At 46.1% G+C, this 20866-nt stretch overlaps 1 protein-coding gene across 2 annotated transcripts in view; it reads right to left on the bottom strand.

The window, feature by feature from the left end:
* Samd4a (sterile alpha motif domain containing 4A) overlaps window positions 1–20866 on the bottom strand; it is a 208910-nt gene that overhangs the window by 26145 nt on the left and 161899 nt on the right. For both annotated transcript variants that reach the window (XM_047542032.1, XM_047542033.1), the window contains 4 exons: window positions 14085–14194; window positions 11866–11952; window positions 4307–4640; window positions 947–1032 (listed from right to left, as the gene is read on the bottom strand). In XM_047542032.1, coding sequence (XP_047397988.1) covers window positions 947–1032; window positions 4307–4640; window positions 11866–11952; window positions 14085–14194 — 617 coding nt within the window. The remainder of the gene's footprint in view (window positions 1–946; window positions 1033–4306; window positions 4641–11865; window positions 11953–14084; window positions 14195–20866) is intronic.

Here is a 20866-nt window from a genome sequence, read left to right as displayed (position 1 = left end):
CAGGTAGCCTCAGGTCATGGACCTGGTGGAGGGCCACTGAAGAGAGACCTTCCATGGTCCAAGGCCTATGTGGTGGCTTGGAGTGTGGGAAGCATGAATGGCAAGTGGGGAAGGACCCAGGCCAGGCTGCCATGCTGGACATTTTCTCCCTTGGGGCCTGCTGGGCTCCTGCCAAGCAGAGGTGAGGAAGCTCAGGGGCTGTTTAACCACCAAAATCCTATGAAAAAAGACCTCACTACATAGGTTCTCTGGTTCCAAGTTTTCTGTAGCCTAGACCTTGTTTCTGTAACTCTTTGTGCATGATGTATGACCAAGGAACCACTGGATGCTGGGATCTGAGGCCCAACTCCTCCTCCCTATGTGCCCACCAGCCCACCCATGCCCAGGAGCCTGCCCAGCTCTGTACATGAAAAATGTGCTCTCACAGTCTGGTAGGCACGGCCTCAGTTGCCTCAGCCCTCCTTCCAAAGGACATATGGCACATACAGTTCCTATAAAAAACCACAGTCCAAACAGCCATCTATCCACACACAAACACACATCCGTTAATCATTTTGTGTATTTCCTTTTTCCCTCCTCCAGTTTTCCTGCACTAAAAGGCAAAACGTTTCAACACGATATATTAAAAAGACTTAAAAACACCCGGGGCTAGTGGCAGGGCTGTGTCTACCACCCAGACTTGCCCACTCAGGGATTCTTCTGGAGTCAGAAGTCCTCTCAGGCATTCCCCTGACAGCAGAGCTCTGGGTCTGGGTGAATCTTTGGTAACACATAAGCTGTGTCTGGGTTTGAGGCAGCCATAGCCGAGTTCTGCCTGAACTATTATTAATGATCATCCACCCTTTAAAAACAAGTTGTTGGAGACTAAAACAATCATACCACAGAAACTCTGAGAAGCATTTCTAATCTTTAGGACAACAGTTTGATGAAACCAGTCACTACTCACCTCATGAATTAGACACTTGTCTATGAGCTGTAAATAGGAACTTATATTTTCCTCATCAGGTCTGGAGACCAAGAGCTGTGTGCACACTGTGAAGTAAGAAGAGAAAAAAAGATGACGAGGACAGATTAGGACAACACACACCCCTTCTAGCCTCTGAGATCTGCCTCTGATTTCCTTTCACGACCAAGATTTTGAGAGGTATGTATGTCTCGGCTTTACATAAGGTTCATAAAAAAGACCAGGAGGCTCCTCATTCCACGGGAGTCAAAGGCTTGGTCACCGCTGGAGCCCTCACCCCAAGAAGCCCCTTGGGTTAATTCCAGTCATACCATTCTATATTAAGCCTTCTGCCATCAGCTGGAGACACACACTCTGTGATAGGAAGAACAGCAGGTTCCTGAGCTCAGTCCTTGCAAGTGGCTCTGTATGAGGGGGCTTCAAAGGACTCAAAGTCCTCTGAGGCCATGGGAGAGCAGCCTCCACCATTTTATGAATGAACTGCACCCCTCTTGCCAGGTGGAGAGGCAGTGGTGTTTGTGGAGGAAGGAGTCTGGCACCTCTTTTAGGCTGCGAGGCGTGTGGGCGTGCACAGGAGCAGGAAACCTGCCGCTCTGTTGCTGGAGAGTTCTTTTCTCTAAGCGATACCCACATTCATACACACACAGGTTCACCTCCATGCTCAAGGAAGTGCTGGTAAAGACAGAGCCGAGTTGATCTGCAGGTAGAATACACGCGGGCACTGGGCTTCGCATGGTCACATATGGTGGCCACTCTGCCCTCATCCTAGAGGCCACAAGGCTCTGGCTTTGCTGGTGGCATTTTCAAGCCAAGTGGCAGGACAGAAGTAGCCAGAGAGCAAGGGTATCTGGCACTCGAACCGATCAAGATTGGAAGCTGGGCATCATTTTTGGTTTCTTCCTCTTTCCAACCAATCTGTTACAGAATTCCATTTATTCCACATCTTTGTACACAGCTTTTCAGTATAGCGTCATGTATAATAACAAAAATATCTTCGTTCATTCATAGGGAGAGACTCTGTTAAATAAACTATGGTTTGTGCATATACTGCATCAGTATACAAACTTTAAAAAAGAATGCAATGGCGCTATTTTAATGGATAGAAACAGCCAAAGCATTTACTGTTTATAACAACAAGTTGCAGAAGAGAAGACCTGTGTGTGTAAAAGTGGATATCCACATGATGACAAAGTTTTTGAAAGGACATCCCTGGACTTTGCAGTGACTGTCTCTTGGGAGGAAGATGGCAGAGCTTGGGAGAGGGGTTGATTTTCACTTTGCCTCTTTTTAATTTGAGCATGAGTTTGGTTTAAAACTTTATACAAGGTAGTTAAAATGTAAACAGAAGCAGAACCACAGGAGTGTCGTCTCATGAGGGCTGAGCCCACCATTGACCTCCTTGCAGGGATGGGGTGCTGGACCACATGCGCAGGGCTGCCGCCACCCATGGGAGGTGAGGAGACTGAGGACCTGCCCTAGCCCTCGAGCCCCGAGGGAAGCCAAGAGTCCTCTCCTGAACCAGATTTCTATGAATTTGTCTTTTTTAAAGAACTTGCCCAGGTGGGGGATGTTTCCTATTGCAACTACATGGCTCAGGTGTCCATATCTATCAGTGAAAACTTGGTTCTTTAAAATGGTCTGAGATATAGGACAATAAAGGGAAAAAATGGTTTTTCTATTCTAAAGGAAAAGAATGCTATTTCCACATTAAAAAAAAATAATCAAGATTTCCTGCAAAGCATTCCGTCACACACAGATTATTCTAATGTTGGACATTTTCAGGGACGTGGACATAAGGGTCTGAGCCCGGGGAAAGGCAGAGGATCGTCTGGGCAGCCTGGGTGCTCTTACCCAAGGGCGATGCTGTGAATTCCATCCTGCCCCACAGACATGCATGCAGCATGCTCATGGTGCACTGCAAGCTGCAGAGACTGAGGTCATCCCTCACTTTGTGCACCGCTTACTTATCAGGCACCTGCCAGCAGCCAAGCACTGTGTTACCTGCAGGGTATCCAGTGGCTATGGAAAATGGTCTGGCAGTGGTGCGGATTAATGGGGATATAGTCAAGCAAACAGGCAATTGCCATCCAGTGTGAACTGGCCTAAAACAGAGAGTAAAGGAGCTGTGGGCTCATGAGAGGGATCCCTGACCCAGTCCAGGGGATCAGGTAGCCTTCTTGGCCCAAATGAGGACTCAACTGAGACTTGGAGAATGAGGCAGAACATAGGTGAAGAGAACGGGGTGAGGGAAGAAATGTTCTGGACAGTACAGATGTGCAGGTTATGTACTGCACAAATGAACTCTGAGGTGAGGGCCTGCAATGATGCATCCATTGGGATAAGATGCTGTTTTGCAATTATCTTTAAAGCTGTATATGGACTAGTAGGGGCCCAGGTCCCTGAAAGAGGGAAAGTATGCACAAAAGCTCAGAAATAAGAGACTACATAAGTTTCTGAAAACTCGAAGACATTTCTGTGTGGAAAGAATGGTGGTGGCAAGGGCAGTGGAGGCAGTCAGGAGAGACTGGTGCCAGGAGAGGCCAGGAGGCATGAGGCATTTTCACATGGAAGTCAACCCTGCTCCAACTTCAGCTAATTAGAAGGTGTGGTGGTAATCAGGTAGGTAGGTGGAGAAGCTGCAGAGTTCAAATCCTAGCCCTCCCTCAGCTGTGCAAGCTGAGGTGGGCTTCTTGGCCTGTGCCTCAGTTTCCTCCTTTGTAAAATGGGGATGTTGGGAGGATTGAGCAAGCTGCCCAGGTGAAGTACTGACAACCACCTGGTACATAGTAAATGCTAAAGAACCACAAGCTCTTAGCACGAGAGTATCTTGTACAGTGGATCAAGCCTGAAGGAAGAATGTAAACACAGCCCCTGGAGAAGGCGAACAAAATGGTTCTGTGCTGAGAGCTCCCCCAATCAGGGCCCCTCTGCAATGCTTCCGGAAGCGAGGGACAGGGTCTCCATGGGCTGGGCATTCTTTTTGCAGGGAGCACTCTGGGCTCTGGACTCAGGTGTCAGTGCCCTGCCGCTTTCCTCTCCTCTCCGGTCACTATGACTTTGGAGAGCGGACCTGCTGCCAAGTGGTTTGTTCCTGAAGCCAGCTTTTTCAGGGTCCATTCCACCTTCCTCCCGCAGGGTCCCAGGTCCAACGGGCTCCAATGGGAATGCCGACACAGTGTGCCCTGCTGAGAGGCAGGAGTTCCATCCCGATGGCACGACCCCAGCCACACTTCCCTATCTGGAAGACGGAGTTCCCGCCATCTACTTGGACGGGCAGTTTACCCAACACCCGGGAGCCCCTCAGGAGCCTCTGCCTCTGCTTAGTGCTACCAGAGAGAATACCTTTCCCCATGACGCGTGTGAACTGCCCGGGCAGGTCCCCCTCCGGCAGCGGGGCGACAGCCAGCTCCCCATCGCAGCTGCTGAGCTGGTGCGGCTGGAGCCCTCCGCTGGCCCCGGCAGAGGCGCTGGCAGAGGCGCTGGCGGCCACTGTGCTGTCTTTGCAGTCGGGGCTCTGGCTCTCGGGGCCCATCAGGGAGGGCTGGTGTTGGGTTGGGGGCTCCCGGCGGCGTGCCTCCGGGGTGGCGCTGGGGGAGCTATAGGCCTTGATGGGGGTCAGGATCATCTGGTGCAGTTCCTGGAGGGGGATGCGCAGGCTGCCCCCCTCGATGATGTCCTGGACAACCGGGGAGAAGACTTCTGTTAGGATCTGGGCGAGTGCCACCTGCATACCTGCCCTCCCTGGCCCTGAGCTGTTCTCAGGACTCACAGCAGCTGACCCCTTCCTCAGTAGGATCCTTAGAAAAGTTTCCACTTTTATTTCATCATTCTAACATTAATTAGTGCAGGTAGAAAATTAGGAAAATACAGATTTGTGTAGTGAGAAAAATATGCACCACCTGAAAATCCCCCATCTACAAATGCCCACTGCTTCTCCTGCCTTCAACACCTTTTCATAAAGTGCATTTCTTGTTTTACGCTCACACCTTTTAGAATTCGTATAACAAAGCTGGGTCATAGGTGGCTTTGTGTCTTGTGTAAGCCTTGTTCCAGATAAAGGATCTGTTCATGCACACCTTCACGCAACCTGGGACACAAGCAGCGCAGGGTGGTGACTAAAAACACACTCTGGGGCAGATGCCCAGGTTTGAATTTTGGCACTGCTGTGTGACCTTATGCAAATGAGTTCACCTCTCTGTCCCTCAGTTTCCCTGAGTACCAAATGAGGATAATAATGGTAGCTGCTTCATTGGGTGATTGTGATGATGTATTTTTACAGCTGCAGCTTATAACCCCTGTGTTGTGTGCTGCTATGTGTTGCGTGCTCCTATGCACCAAGCACCATGCCAGGTAGGGGGATGGCAGACATGGGGACATGGTGGGAACAGCCTTTAGCATTCCTGCAGGAACTTTACAACCTACCATGAGATAGATCTATGATGCCAGGGGCTGGGTGCAGGCCAGGGCTGCCATGACGGGATTTCTCTAGGGAGTGGCACTAGAGGAGGTCCCAGGAAGAAGCATCCCAGGGTAGAGAGAAGACAAAGGCTCTGAGGTGGGCATGCGTGAGGATCAGCAGCTGGCCTGTGTGGTGCAGGTGGCTGAGGGCGGAGGCGTGGGAATGAGGTCTCAGAGCCCCCAGGCCTGGTCACAGAGGCCCGAGGGCAGGGGCAGTGATATTAGAAACTACTCTAAATGAGATGGAAAACCAGGGAGGGTTTTCAGGAGGGGAGTGACAGTTTTAGAAGGATGATTCTGGAAAACATATGTTTAACATATGTATGATAGACGGTAAGTCACATAGACATGTCTTTCTATGTTGTAAAACAAACCCGGATCATTCTGCTCATAGTTGGATAGGCTGGACGTTACTTATTAGAAAAAGGAAAGTTGACTCTGGGAGGACTGACGGATGGCTCTGGACTGGCCGGGTGCTTGTGGTGAGGAGGGTGGTGGGTGGCCAGGACCCTTTGCCACAATGCTGCCTTCCCGTGCTCATGCAATCAAGGCTCTCCCTGGGACCCAGGAAGGACTGCCAACCAGGGTCTGGATCACTAATGAGGTACTCTATCTTCTGAGAGCCCAGAATAGCAAGGACATAATTTTAAAAGCTTGACACCCGAGTACCCAAACCATTCCTGGGATCCTCTCTTGCTGAGAAAAATGGCTCACTGATGTCATGGAATGCAAACATCTAGAACACAATCGTTCCTGCACCCAGACCTTTCCAATCAGCTGAGCAGAGAAGGGCAGGCCAAGGGCGCAGCCTTGAACTCAGGTGCTTCAATCCTGGGCAGCCACACCCTGGTGTCAGTGGTGGCCTGCTTTGTTGTTAGGAAGGACAGCAAGTAGAACCTGAATTGTGCCTTTACCTCACTGGGATGAAGGTTTTATGAAGGAAGTGAATTTCCAGTTAGTCACCAGAAGCGTCCCAAACCTGGCCAGAGCTAGTGTCCAGTCTGCATTAAAGGAGGGCCTCAGAGTCTCCTGCTTTCCCTCCACACACAGGGTGGTGGGTGTGTGCTCATCGTTCTAATTCCCAGCTGCCCCAGGACCAGTCCTTCCCAACATCTGGAAGCATCTGGATGCCAGGGTGTGTGTGACTTCCTTGACTTTGGGCCTGGTGATCTGAGCAGGGCAGGGCACAGAGAGCAAGCAGCTGACTCATGCTCAGGAGCACCTATGGCCTCTCCTGACCCAACTGTGTGCCACCTGGGGACTCTGGCCCTCCCTTGGCTCACTGCACCTGCCGACCAGCACCTGTGTTGTGAGGGTACCAAGCTCCTGTCCAGCCCAGTACTGAGCAGAAGGAAGAAAAGAGAGAAGGGGATGTGGTTCTGCAAGGGGGAAACGGGCAAGCTGAGTTGGGGGGCATCGCATGTGTCCCCGCCATGCCATCGTGTGTCCCTCAGGTGAGCAAACACATGCTTGAGACAGTGTCAACTGCCACCAGGCCCTTGCCTGCCCTTGTCACCTGGCAAGAAGGCTTGGTTGAGAGGGGAGGTGATTTTGATTATGCTCAGAGCTGAACTTCAAACAGGAAACATCCGTGCCCCAAGTTCAAATCTCACTTTTGTTTTCTACTGGGGCAAGAACACCAAAAAAAGGAAAGCATAAACATGATACATGATGTTGGACACTCTGTAAAATATAACTTCCCAGGGCTCACGTGGAGTTTTGTTTTCCCCCTGGACTTGGAACCACCGTCTTAAAGATAACACTTGGCTTACAACCAGTTAGCCAAACCCTTGTTTATGCCAGCATCAGAGGGTGGTGGGCACTGTGACCATCAGGCTGCATTCCTACCTCTTAAGAATGAAGTCCTGAACTCAACACTGAGTACCCACGTTGAGAAGCAGAAGGAAAACAGCCCAACGGGACCCAACCTACTAGCACACTCGACTAGCTATGGGGATTAATTCTCCACATTGACAAGCCCCTATCGATTCTTTATACCAAAAATATCATCCTACATTACAAAGAGGCAAATGAAGCTGTCCAATAACACGTGCCCACTCGAAACTGCTGAGAGGAGGAGTTCATTTGGGAAGCAGATAATGGGGAGTCTGGTCCATGGCAGCAGTCCAGTGATTGCTCATTGGACGAGCAGGAAGGAAATTACTGTCCAGCCAGCCCAGCTCTGGCCTTTCTTAGGTCTTATAGGAAGGTTAGTTCAGTGCCTTTCCTAAGCATGTGACAATGACAATGCAGAAAACATCTGGAAAAGAGAGCTTTGGTCAGCCAAAGTGTCCCCAGCACTGATGTGATGTGTCCCTGGTGCTGATGTGATTTGTCCCTGGCCTTATCCTTCCTTTCGTGTGAGAAGAATTTGGATTTCTCACAAAATAGGCCTACTGGGCCTACTTAGATCATTCTCTCTCATCTCTTTTCCTTCATCAATCAGTTGCTGAGCCCTGCATCAGCTGGGAGCTGTTCTGCATTGGGGATATAAAAGCAGTCATTGCCCTGAGATGCTCATGGTTCTTGGGACCCATACAGTATGCTGGTGTCAGGACAGGGAACTGTGGGGTTACTGTTTGTGTCTGTGTGTGCTGGTGCTTCAAGAAAAAAGAAGAGTAAAGAGCATGAGGGGACAGAAAGGACAGGTGAAAGGAGCCCAGGGATGAAGCTGGAGAGCTTTTCCAGGGTGGACCATGTGGCGGCTGGCTAGAAGTTTGGACTACCTAAGTTTCCTTCTCTCACAACAAGCATCTATCTTGTTACCTTAGGAGGTTTGCTGTCAGGACCAGATGCACTGATATGTGTGGAACATTTTAAAAAGTATCAAATGCACTGTACTACATAACATTATTATTCTAGAAATACTTATTACCTAATGCTATTAAATGCAACTGCTGTTTCTCTGTAGTAGTTGATGAGAAAGGGGTCTCAGATCCAACCTCAAGAACAAGATCTGGAAGAGTCCAAAGAAAAGGTATGGACTTCCAGAGGAGCACTTTTCTCCCTCGAAGGGGAAATAAATGGAACTGAAGTGAGTGTGAGTTTGTGTTTGTTTGTGTGTGTATGTGTGTGTGTGTGTATGTGCATGCGTGCATTTGTTCATGAATGTGTGTTCCTTTCTCCCACCCAGGTTCCACATTCAGAAATGGTTCCATTTCACAATCTGGAAGTCAACTGGAAAGAATGGATGATGGAGACATTTTTTTCTTATTAAAGATAAATTTTGAAACAAATCAACCCCAGTAACCACTATGATCTTGCTTTTTCCTTTCCTATCAAATAGTTTGAGAAGCCTACAGTTCCATACTTGGTGCCTCACTGCACGTCCACAGTGCTGGTGTGTGGGTTTCTGCTTCTGTCCCCTCCCATTCTGTTTTTGCTCAACATGGCTGCAGTGACCAGCTGATGGCCAATTCCAGGGGACAGAGTTTAGTCTCCACTGTATGTGACCCATCTGTGCCACCTGATGGAATCAAATGTTCTCCTTTCGCTGTGGGCACAGCTCAGGGCTCAGCCTCTCTTATTGGGTGCTTTCACATGGAATGGTATACCTCAGGGTGTGTCCTCAGCTCTTCTCACTTGACACTCGCGTCTGGGGGCACCAACTACCAATACACACAGATGACCCACAACTGGATCATTCAGATCTTGCTGTTTCCTGGACTCTGGACCTGTTCTTCTGGTCACCAACCTGCCATCTCTGAGTGTCCCACAGGCATCTCAGACTCAGCCCAATCAACTGAACTCCCTTCTACCCATTCTAGTAATTCCTCCTTTATTTCTGTCCCCAAATGCCACAACATCCAAGTCAAGACCTCCCGATGATCTCTGAAGGATGCCTCTCATCCTTCTCCACCCTCACTGCCTCTGCTGTGGTTCAAGGTCCCATCAAGCCCCTGCCACAGTCTCCTCATGAGTCTCCCAGCAGCATCAAGCTCCTAGAAAGGTTTCCCTCCAAACCTGTGCAGCGTGGCCTACTTCATTCCAGGAAGATCTCCCCTTCTGCCTGGGGCATGTCACTCATCACACTGTGCTGTGAGGTCATCCCAATGCACATCCCAGTATATCCACGAGCAGGAACCACCTATCACTCACGGTCAGCCTCCAGTGGATGGGGCAAATCAAGTGCAAGTAGTTGCCTAGTAAGTGTTCAGGAACCGAATGGAAGAGCTCTGGACACAGAGCCCATCTGTGGCAACTACTGATTATGAACTAGCTTCGGGCGGGGTCCCAGCCATCTCCTTAGAAATCTGGGTTCTATGTGAGGTAAGAATGCTAGAGGGGGCAAGGGCATGGTGACAACATTTCCAACAGCATAGTCAGTCAAGAGGTGTCCGGGGATGCTTGATTTGAGTGTCACTTGCCATCAGTGTTGAACAACAAACCTCAACCTCAAAGGGAAGGAAAGGCAGCCCTCCCAGCTCCCATAGGAAAAAAAGAGAGTCCTCTGCATATACCGAGTGGTTCCTCCCCACCTGCAGGCCATCAGATCCTGAAGGAACAGAGCATCCAAACATTCAGGCAATCTGAAGTGAGCTCAACCTGGTCATCTGATAGGCTTGACTTTACTCTCTCAAAGAAGTCAAAGTGAATAAACTCACTATTGCTTTCCTCTTAGCCTTGAAAAGTCATCTGTTTTACATTCCCATGCCAGGAAACTGGGAGTCAGTAGTGTCTAGTACTGACTAGAGTATGCAGTTAGTACAATTCTAGGTGTGACTCTGGACTTACCACAGCCTAGACGGAACGTCAATGGCACATCAGGCCACCTGTGCTACCTGGCTGCCCTAGTGCTCCAATTTTGGCCCAAGACTGCAATAAAGCAACAGTAATTTAATCTCTCATCTCTGAAGTGAGGGGTACATTTCCTCAGTGATGAAGGTATGAATGAATTCCTGAAGGATGCTCCAGAAATAAGAAAGGAAACATCATGCTTTCACGGTAATGCTTAGCAACCTAATCCTTATGCAAAATAATTGCTGAACTTTTCTAACAGATAGAGTAAAATTGGCTTGTTGAATGTTCCCCCAAAGAGAACACTTTCTTAGATTAAAAATGGCAATGATCACTCAGTTAGATAAGCTGCTTGGCAAAGGAGTTCACATAAAATTATGAACAAAAACAAAACTTCAGGTTCAGTTGTACAGCTCACTTGTAATCTGGAATGCACTTTAAGAGTATGTCTTTAATGATGGATGTACAGATGTGCATGTGAGTAGCTCCTACTTGTCCATCCATCCAGAGATTTTAAAAGAAGCTTTCCTTATTAAGTTTTGTATGCACAATTTTTTTTTGTGTGTGTGGTGCTGGGAATTGGGAATTGAACCTAAGGGTGTACTACCCATGAGTTTTTTATTTTTCAAGATAGGGTATTGCTAAGGCTGGCCTTGAACTTGTGATCCTCCTGCCTCAGCCTTCTAAGTAGCTGGGATTACAGAGATGCACCACCATGCCCAGGTTTTATGCATATTCTCTAAACACACACACACACACACACACACACACACACACACAAAACTTATGATATAAAACATAAATATAACTTTATATTGTGCATGCAAAATTACACACATTCACATCTCTGTGAATAAGTTTTTAAAATTTCCTGCTCCTTTCAAGCGTTTGTGTTCACCAAACTTGCTTGAGGATGGCCTAGTTCAATATTTTGTCCCCTCTCAAAGGCTCCATGGGATAACGGAGAAGTTACCATACACACCCTGTAGGTTTCAAATACCTACAGAACTTCCCACCCATCACTCCCAATACCATCACACAAGAACCGCAGCTCTGGGGACAGAAGCAACACGGGTTCACTTGTGTGTGGAACAGGGCCTGGCTCTCCTTTGGACTTTAGATGAAATCATAATGACACCTAGTCCTAAAGATGACATTGTTACCAGGACGACCTCCAGATACAAGTTTAAAAAGAGAACCTGTATGAGCAGCAAACAAAGACAGTGGGCACCTAAGAATTGCTTTTAATGTCAGAATAACTTTTCCCAGCATTCTACATTTTTGATATGGTTCTTATCAAGTTGTGGGGACTCGTTTTCTTGTTAAATTAAAATCTAAAACTATTCTCTCAAGAGCCAAGTGTGTCTGCCTGCCTAATGCTTTGGATCCCTTCCTTGGAGCCTGGAGTACGCCTTGGTATGCTGATCTCTATAAGTGCTTACGAAGCGGAGGCGCACGTGCGGGGGATTTGACAGCACCTCATCAGAGGCCTGGGATGGCCAGTCATGGGCAGCCTGGACCCAGGATACAAGGAAACATGTGTCACCAGGAAACCTCACTTCAAACCTCACTTTTTCTGACTTTGCTAAGGAAACTGCATGGTATCCTCCCTAAGGTCTGCTAATAACCTTCTCGACTGAGAATTTTCCTTGATCCATTTTCCCATGATGAAGGTAGAAAAGTTCCCTCGCTCCCTGATAACTTACCCTTTCTAAAGACTTCAGGAGATTTTGTCTTTCTTTGAGCTTCTGAATACTGATGACAATTTTATGTCTTGCACCTTTGGTAACATTCTGGAATTAAAAATAAGTTGTATTTTAAAACACATTTTTAAGAATTGGCTTAGAGACCCTCTGAAGCTACTTAGTAGTTTGCTGTCTTATTGGTTCCTACATGTTCATATGTAGTTGATATGCATCTCTCTCTCTCTCTCTCTCTCTCTCTCTCCTTGGTACCTCTGTCAGAAACCTCTTCTGACTAAATAGTCTAACTCCACCTTTTGCATGTGACCTTTAGAACAGAGAGATACAGAATAGCCAATTATTCCACCCAGCAGGACATTTCTTCAATAGTCTTAGAAGATAATTTTAAGTCCCACACCCCTTTCCCCAGGCCCTATCATTTCAGCTCCTCTTGTTTTCCCTGGAGGTTCCAAGCTCATCAGCTATTTGTTGCTTTCTCAAATCTTTCCTGTGTTTACAGGAAAACCCCATACAGTCCACATGGCATCTTATAAAACAGGGAAATTTAAAAATTAGTTTGCATGCCTTCTTCTGTTTCCATAAAGAAAATCAGAATAGAAAATAAATCCATAATTCACTCATCACTTCAGGTAAATGATAGAATTCCCAGAATTGTAGATTTTATCTTCCTAAATCTGTAGTAGTGGTGAACCTAAGAATTCTGTCAGACACTTGTTGATTATAGCTCCTGCAAATTCCCCAGTAGAAGGTCCCTTTCCATTGGCTCGCAAATACAGGACCTCTACCCTGGTACAACTCTTCCACTGAATTTCTTTTAATCAAGGAAAGGATGGGAACCCCAGTGGCACCTACTTTACATAGAAAAATTAAGACTTAAGTGACAAATGAACCCAATTTCTAAGATGAGACATGGGGAGGGTATATTGCTGTTTAGCTTAAACTTTGGGTTGAAGTGAATTAAGTTACTCCGAAAAGTTCGTGTCAGGCTTTGGCTTTGCCTTCTGTGTCAATTATTTCATGTTTTTTCTCAAGTTGAACAACTGATGACTTGGATTATTTTCTCAACTCTGACCCAAACACAAAAATGCTCTTTGAAAGGGTTCTTCTCAATTCCTGGGATCTTGAGGAGTGACCAAGATCCAAAAAGCAGTAGGAGAAATGTTAGGAAGTCGAAATTAGTGCCTTTCATTCTCAGAGAATGTGCAGTGACTTTGGGCTTTGTCTTGCTCTCAATACTGGTATTCAGCCAGGCCTGCAGAGGTTAACCGAGGGTACTGAATAAGCAATGGGAAACCAGAGATCTGCTGGGAGGTATGTATCCAGACCAGCCATGTCCCAAATGGTCAAAATCTCCTCTTCCTGCAGGGGAAATATTAGCTCATTCAGACCATCAGTTCTTTAAAATCTTTGCTCAAAGAAAACTGAAGTCAATTTGAGACATGCAAATAGCATTTTAAACAAGCCAAACAAAGACATTAGTCAGATCTATTGACTGGAACACAGCATGGTAGGAGACATGCTTAGTTTCAGGGGTTCTGTTGACTGGACTTTGGCATCAGTATTGGGGAAGGATGCTTTAGAAGGAAGGAGGAACTTTGTCCTTTTATGGCATATACAAGGGAAGTGAAATCTGAGACCTGGGGAAATCTCCTTCTCAATCATTTTCCCATGCTACTCAAGGCAGTTTAGAAGAACAAAAATATTTTGAACAATTTACTCCAGTCTCAACTAAGACCAGTTTAAATGTGATTGTGGAAAAGTGCTGGGGCAGGTCTGAAGCATGACCTGGTGTCTCTATTCACTGGTCCAGTTAGAAGTTAACTGATACGTGACCGGAGTAGACAGCAGACAATGGACCTGTTCCTATTCAAACAAGCTCTGGGTGGGCAGAGGGAGGGAGAGAGTCGGGAAAACCAAAATAGAGGCAACAACTCCTTGGGGCCCTTGTCCAACGTCACTTCTAGGCGGCTCCACTGATTCCTCCCCAGCACCTTGGAACTTCCGGAGTGTATTTGGATTCTATCTTTTCCTAACTTTCTCTCGCCCTCATTATCCGCTTGGTTGTCTGCTTATCTTCTGCCTCCTTTTGGACTCCGAGGCAAGAGTGGATGCCCTGGCCCCAAGCATCCCTAGAACATGCAAGCTACTGGGTGGATATAAGCCTGGGCCTGCCTGGGGCTTGAGCTTCAAGTGCTGCCTGGGGCACCCTCTTAGGCACATACCTGAGCCTCCAGCTGGCACTCGGTGAGGGCCATCATTTCCTCATAGGTCATCTGGGAGAAAAGCGCAGCGTACTTGTGCAGGCGGAGGCTTTTTAACCAGGCTGGAACATCTGTGGTGCAAGATGTGCAGGAGATGGGGAGAGAAATGAGAGGGGACACGAGGAGGGGACAAAAGATGTGGGAACAGAGATAGGAAGAGGGATGACCAGAGGAACAAAAGAAAAAAAATTTGATGTTACTACTTAATTTTGGCAGCAAATTAATGGACTCAGAAATCTTGGGCAAACAATGACATTCCCGCTGGTGGGTTCCTTTGTTCTACTTTAGACCATGGATTGTTAACTTGGGGTCCTTAGGCTTCAAGGCATACAGGAATTCCCTGAAGTTATATCCCAATTTGTAAATATGTGGGTAGTTTGCTGGGCAAAGGGTCACCCATAGCTTCCATAAGGGGTTCTTGATCAAAAAATAAAGATAAGAAACCATGGCCTTAGCAGAACCACTTACTGTTGATTTGGAAAGAACCAATTTAGAATGTTAAAACAAGATACAGGGAATCTACATCCTAAGGATAATTTCTTTGTAGGTTTAATGCAGATCTCCATATGCTATTTCAGCCCCTTCTGCAGAGATAGGAAAATCAGGTAACAGTGGTACCCCACAAGTGGAGTCAATGGAATCCATAGCCTGATCTTTCTTTCTCCTCCCTAGATCTCAGTGGGATAAAGGGCTTCCTGGACCTGACACTATCACTTTGGTGGGGATGTGTCTGCTGATCATTCCTCCATGCTATAAAACATATCTGAATATTTCTTCAACTTCTTCCTTGTATGTCAACTGAAAATATCACCACTCAAAAGGTCCAAAGATTTGCTAGACCATAGGATAACAGAAATTCCCCAACACACCTGAAATAAGCTCCAAGTTTGGGATTCTACAGTTAAGAAAATTTAATAGTAGCTGTACTGGAAATCCACAGAAATATGACCTTGCTAAGTATAACCAAAACAAAGCACTTGCCATTGTCTTTTAAGTCAGTTTTTGAGTTGATAGAATCTTTGAAAAGTTTCCAGAATCATTCCCCTCTCTACCCCAGCTCATTTTACAGATGACAACATTAAGTCAGGAGGCCTAGATCAAGAACAAGTATGTGGTGAAATGAGGACTAGAACTTAGGTCTCCCAAGTCCCAGTTCTTTCCTACATTGTATCTTCTCTTAAAACAAGGACAAAGAGCCCATCAGTGGTAGAACTGAATAATCACAGACTGCAAGGTACTTTGAAGTGCTGGGGTATTGGGCAAGTGTTATTCATGTTTTCCACAAAGTATTACCAATTATTAACCATGTTGATCACAAGATTCTGCATTGTTGGTTGCTAAGTGCCTTATTCTGAAGCACTGACCAACCACACACATTTCAAAACAAGTGGGAACCTTCCAGTTTTTCAATGTTTTGAGTTGATGAAAGATGGCTGGCCAACTCTGAAATCAGCCTCTGCCTCCTAGGTAAACCAAACCAAAGGTTAGGGAATGTGAGTGGCAGATCATCTCCTGACACTCAAAGACATAGAAGATTGGGGTGCCTACTGAGGCTGACTTGCTGTCACATGAAGGCCTATGAAGGGGAATTTCTGAATAATTAGAAAGGAACATTGGATGGCATTTTAGGAACAGACTCAGTTATCTCAGGCTAGAAATTGCTTCATTCTGTGCTTGGAAGTCCTTCAAATTACTGTGACAAAACAGACAAGGCTTCCCCAGGCATGTCAGACTAACCCTTTATATCCTCCTCCACCCAAACTACCATATTGGGTCAAGAGTCCAGGACATACCAGCTCAGGAGTCTGGTACTTTCCTTGTGTGATATCCTGGAGCTATTTTACCACACTTTATTCTCCACCATGCTTTTGTTTCTGTTGAAATGAGCTAATGCTTCTGCAGAGTGAGCAGCCTAAGCATAACTACAATTCCAACTTTCAAGCCAACTACATGTTCCCACTTTGTCACCAGGTTTCATGATAGTTATTCACATCTTTGAGAAGTCTTAAGTCACTGCTCAGAAAATGCAATGACCATTATTCAGAGATGTCTGGAAAACCCAGTGCCACACTTGGGCACAATTCATCACAAAGGAGTATGAAACAACCTCATGGACCAAATTTTCACCAAGTACCCTTATAGCTTAGTCATGCCAAATCCACTGATAAGCCAAGCAGAATCCTGAGCTACTGATTCATGTTGCAGACTGAGTGCTGTATAAGCCAAGGTGATAACAGGGTGTCTAAGAGTCAGGAAGCACAAGGAACAGGTCTCAGGTAGGAAAGTCTCAGTTCAATCAGTGCTAGTTTGTTTAATACAAAACTCTTTTGACAACTAGAATTCCCCTGATAGAGGCATGGAAGGGCCTACCTCACTCATTTAGTCAAAATAGAGGTCATTGGGAGTAGTTTCCTGGAAAAGACTTCTATACAACTTCGGAAAAGGTTGAGTTAGACCTTCCTGAAGAGCTATTCTAGATGCATTCCTAGGAAATGTAAGCTCCTCTGACTTTCTGTTCTTTGAGGCAGGCACACACTGATGCTGCTTGTAGAGCATCTTAGTGCCTAGCCCTGTGCTGTGTAGCTAAAGAGCTCTCCTTCTTACAGTGGGAACTGAGGAACAAAGAGGAGATCCCAGTTCTTAAGATTCAAATGCTGGATTTTTAAGATGTTGGCCAGGGATGAACTCTAACTAAAACCATAGGTCCTTTCCCAGGGCCCAGATGCCAACCACATGGATGCAATGCTAAAGAACCACCTGATATAAGCTTAAATTTTTCTTTTTTCAATCTGTGAAACTGTGGCTATGGTTGGAAGACAAAGGCAAAAAGGGAGAAGCAAAGCTGTTTCCTAGAGAAGTTGATACATAGACAAAGGCACACACACCTTCAGGGATCCCACCTGGGGCTGATGCCCAGATGTTGAACTTGATCTGAGTTGCTCCTGTTGGACATACCAATGGAGTCCCGAACCAGAAAGTCACTCTCTTATGCAATATGAGAAAAAGAAAAAATGTCTTTACTCTATGATAAAGTGAATTCCTTGCCAAAGGTGGGAATCCTGATATTTGCTCCTTCAACATTTACCAAATCTCTCTTATGGGAGGCAGGCTCTGTGACGACCTGTCCTTCTGATCAAGGAACATTTAATCCAGAGAGCATGACTGTCTCACACACACAAGATTATAATACCTGCAGGACCAGTGCTGAGTATACTCAAAGCTCTAGGGAAGTACAGAATAATGAGCATTGGGTTTGCCTGAGGGAGTAAAGAACAACATCTTGCGACTTGCTGTTGGAGTAGCAGCAAGTCCACTGGGCAGACCATATTGAGGTAGGCATCTCAGAAAGCAGGAAGAATAGAAATGAGGCACAGAAAACAAGAGAACATTCAGGGTAGAGCAAATGGTGGCGAATGGAGGAGAATGGCCAGAGACAGGTGAGGCACATAGTCAGGGATGTCAGATGACTGAGATATGAAATGCTGAAACAAGGAAAGTAGAATAGACTTTGTCATGTGGGTGATGAAAGGCTGTTGAGGTCTGAGTAGTGGAAGCACAATCAGATGAGTGCGTTGGAAAGATGCTGGCTGTCAATGGAAAGGCTACATCAGAGGAATAAAAGAGGGAAGACCAAAAAGAGTTTAAGAAGACCTTGATGATGGACTGGGATGGGTGGCAGAGAAGGAAAGGATGTAAACCGAAGGTACATCAGGGAAGAGAAGGGAGTGAGGGACATGAGGGAGATGAAGATGAATTCTTTGATTCAGGTTTGGTGAGAGAAAACACAAAATCAGCAGATTTGAGGAGAAATGTTGAACTCCATTTTGATCACACAAGTATCAATGCCTTTGGGTTATCCAGGGAGAGAATTCAACTGCCCAAGATTTTGGAAGAGAGGTGTGAGCTGGAGAACAACTTGCCTTGCCAGTAGTTCATGGTGGCTGTTTTAGTCACAGAAGTAGGTGAGATTACTCAGGTAAGGATCAGTGAGGGAGGCTAGGAGAGAGCCCTGGGGGAGCCTTGGAATGGCAGGCTTTGGGGGGAAGGTGTAGGAAGAGAAGGCTAGGAGGTAGGAGGTTTCTAGGAGAAAGCACCACCATCCATGTGCAAGATGGCAGCCGCCAATGTCATAGTCTGCTCTTCATGAAGCTCCTTCTAGATGTTGTGGCAGCCAATATTGGTGTATTTTCTGAGGGCCATTCTTGGTAATTGTGCTATACCCATCTTGGAATAAGTTCTATATTTGGCTATTGATCTTTACCAACTGGATCAAATTTTAAATTATGCTGATTTCTATTTTTCTTTTACAGTTCGAGTAAATCAGCCAGAGAGGTATTGTGGTCTGCCCAACAGCTCACACAGAAGATAGCTCCAATGAGAACTTGATCTGCTTTTCTCCAATGAAAAACAAAACAGTTATAGCTGTATATAACAGCCAGGTCAACAAGCCATGGAACACCCAGCCACAAGCGAGGAGGACTCAGGAGAGAGGAAGGATGAACTTGGGAAGTGACATGAAGAGCAGAAAGTAAAGCACCCCTGGAAGAGGATTTTTCCACAAGAGGGCTCCTGGTGGAATGGGAGATAAAATCCCATTCACCTCGGAGAGCCAGGTGAATATCAAGCCTCTCTCTCTCTCTCTCTCTCTCTCCAATGTGACTGCATTCTTGGGTCTCTGAGGGAGGGAAGATGGAAAGCCAACCAAAGGGCAAGAGGATACCAACTTTTCATCCCTGAAGTAAGTGGGGGAATATTTCTTTTAAGAAGAAAGTACAGAAGTTTAGCGACACCATCAAGATTACCAAAGCTTGTCTTTGCTTCTGGCCATAGCACAATGAACAACCCAATTCTATTCCAGTCTCTGAGCAAAAGAACAAAGGAGCCTTGGTCTCTGGTTCCTTTTGAACTGGAATCTCTTCTATGGAGCATGCTCCTTGAGCCTGAGGAGTGTATATGGTGGGCTCCAAGAGGGCTTTTCTGCTTGTGGGGACAAATATGGGTCTTAAAAGGCACACAGATAGCCTACTTTGGAGTAAAGTACTCACTCCTAAGTATTAGGTGCAATAATAGGGACTAAATGGCTCCCTGCCATTTCCATTAACCATGACATCCATGATTGCTGTTCCATCATTAAATTGTGGCAGTGATCAGTATCAAAAGCTACCCTCTGTGTGCCTGCTTCATCCTTAAAGCACTTCACCTGAAGGAGTGGAGGTTACAAGTCCCAAGACTTTTAGGACCTGGGGGGAATCCCAGCAATTTGTTTTCCAAAGTCATAAGAGATAAGAACTCTTAGCCTGAGAACAGTGAGGCCCTGAGACCACCAAGACCTGTCCATGCAGGTTGTATGTTGGCCTTTAGGAAAAAAGAAAATGAAGCAAATTTATTAAAGTTAACTGAATTGAAGACAGCACTAGAAAGCCAACACTCTGACAGTAATGACTAGTCTCAATGACAGCCATGATGGAAAGTGTCCCAGCAATGCACCAAGTTGTGTCACTCCCCTTCCATCACTTGGACCTTTATGACCCTCAGAAACGCTGTATCCACAACCTTTCTTAGAAAGGCTTCCAGCAGGTTCCTTTTCCTTAAAAAAGATCTCACCTTTCAGTTTTTCTAGGCTTGTTCTGAGAGAGGCAGAGAATCAAAGGTCTATGTTTCAAAAACAACACCAAACCCCAAACCAGCTATTTCAGAGTAGACAATACATTTTTTTTTTTTTTTTTTTTGCTATGGAGAGAAAAAGTTTACCCAAGTTTCAGCCAAGAGAGACTCCTTAGAAAAGGCAAACAGCATATTTTCAACAGTTAATGGGTCTAAAGACCAGGTGTCTTTCAAGATTACTGGTGCCCAAAGTTTCTTTTTTACCTTTATCATGTCTGTATGCCAATAACATATCAGTTTTAATTACCTCTTTTTTTTTTTTGTACCAACACGATGCCACATGTCATAAGTACACACAGTTGATGTTAATTTGCAAAGGTGATGCTGAGGCTCATACTGAGACCATAATGCCAATCTTTACCCCCTTCACACAGGCAACTACTCACTGCGAAAGAATCAAAATCTGTGGGCTTTTCTATCCAGATGTTTGGAATAAAGTCCCTCAAATGCACTTCCTTGCAGATTTGCACAATGCTGAAATTGCAAATAAGGAGAGGAAGACAGAGAGGAACCAGGCTGGGTCAAGGAGGAGCATGGTACCTGTGGGAACCTCTGAGGGGTTTGCACACCTCCAGTGGAATGTTCTACAAGTTCCCACATTCACCAGGCCCCATGCTGTTCCTCCCTTCTGTCTATTTCTCCTCCCATGGGCCCTTTGCTATAGATGACACCAAGGGCTACCCCAATGTCCCAGGCAGAAACCTGGGCAGTGTCCTCAATACCTCCTGCTCCATCACTGCCCACATTCAGTTAATTACTAAGCCCTCTCAAGTCTATCTCATGGAGATCCCATGACCACACTCCTTTGATTCCAGTTTCACTGCTGCTTACCTTGGATCAACTTAATTTTCCTCATCTATTTCTCAAAAATCCTCCTCCTGTCCACTGTTCTCCAATCCAGGATCCCCATCCCCCTCCTCAGTTTCATATACCTTGCTACACTGCTGCAAGAGTCCCACTTCTAATATGTAAACCTAGGCAGGTCATTCTGCTGCAGAAATTCCTTCAACAGCTTTCAGGATAAAAGACAAAATCCTTCACAAGGCCTAGGGTCGGACTTTCTCCTCTCCAGACCCATC

Source organism: Sciurus carolinensis, chromosome 2, assembly GCF_902686445.1.
Source record: "Sciurus carolinensis chromosome 2, mSciCar1.2, whole genome shotgun sequence".
NCBI classification, from domain to species: Eukaryota; Metazoa; Chordata; class Mammalia; order Rodentia; family Sciuridae; genus Sciurus; species Sciurus carolinensis.
Note: the sequence above shows the minus strand (reverse complement) of the source record. Positions and strands in the feature narration are given on the sequence as shown.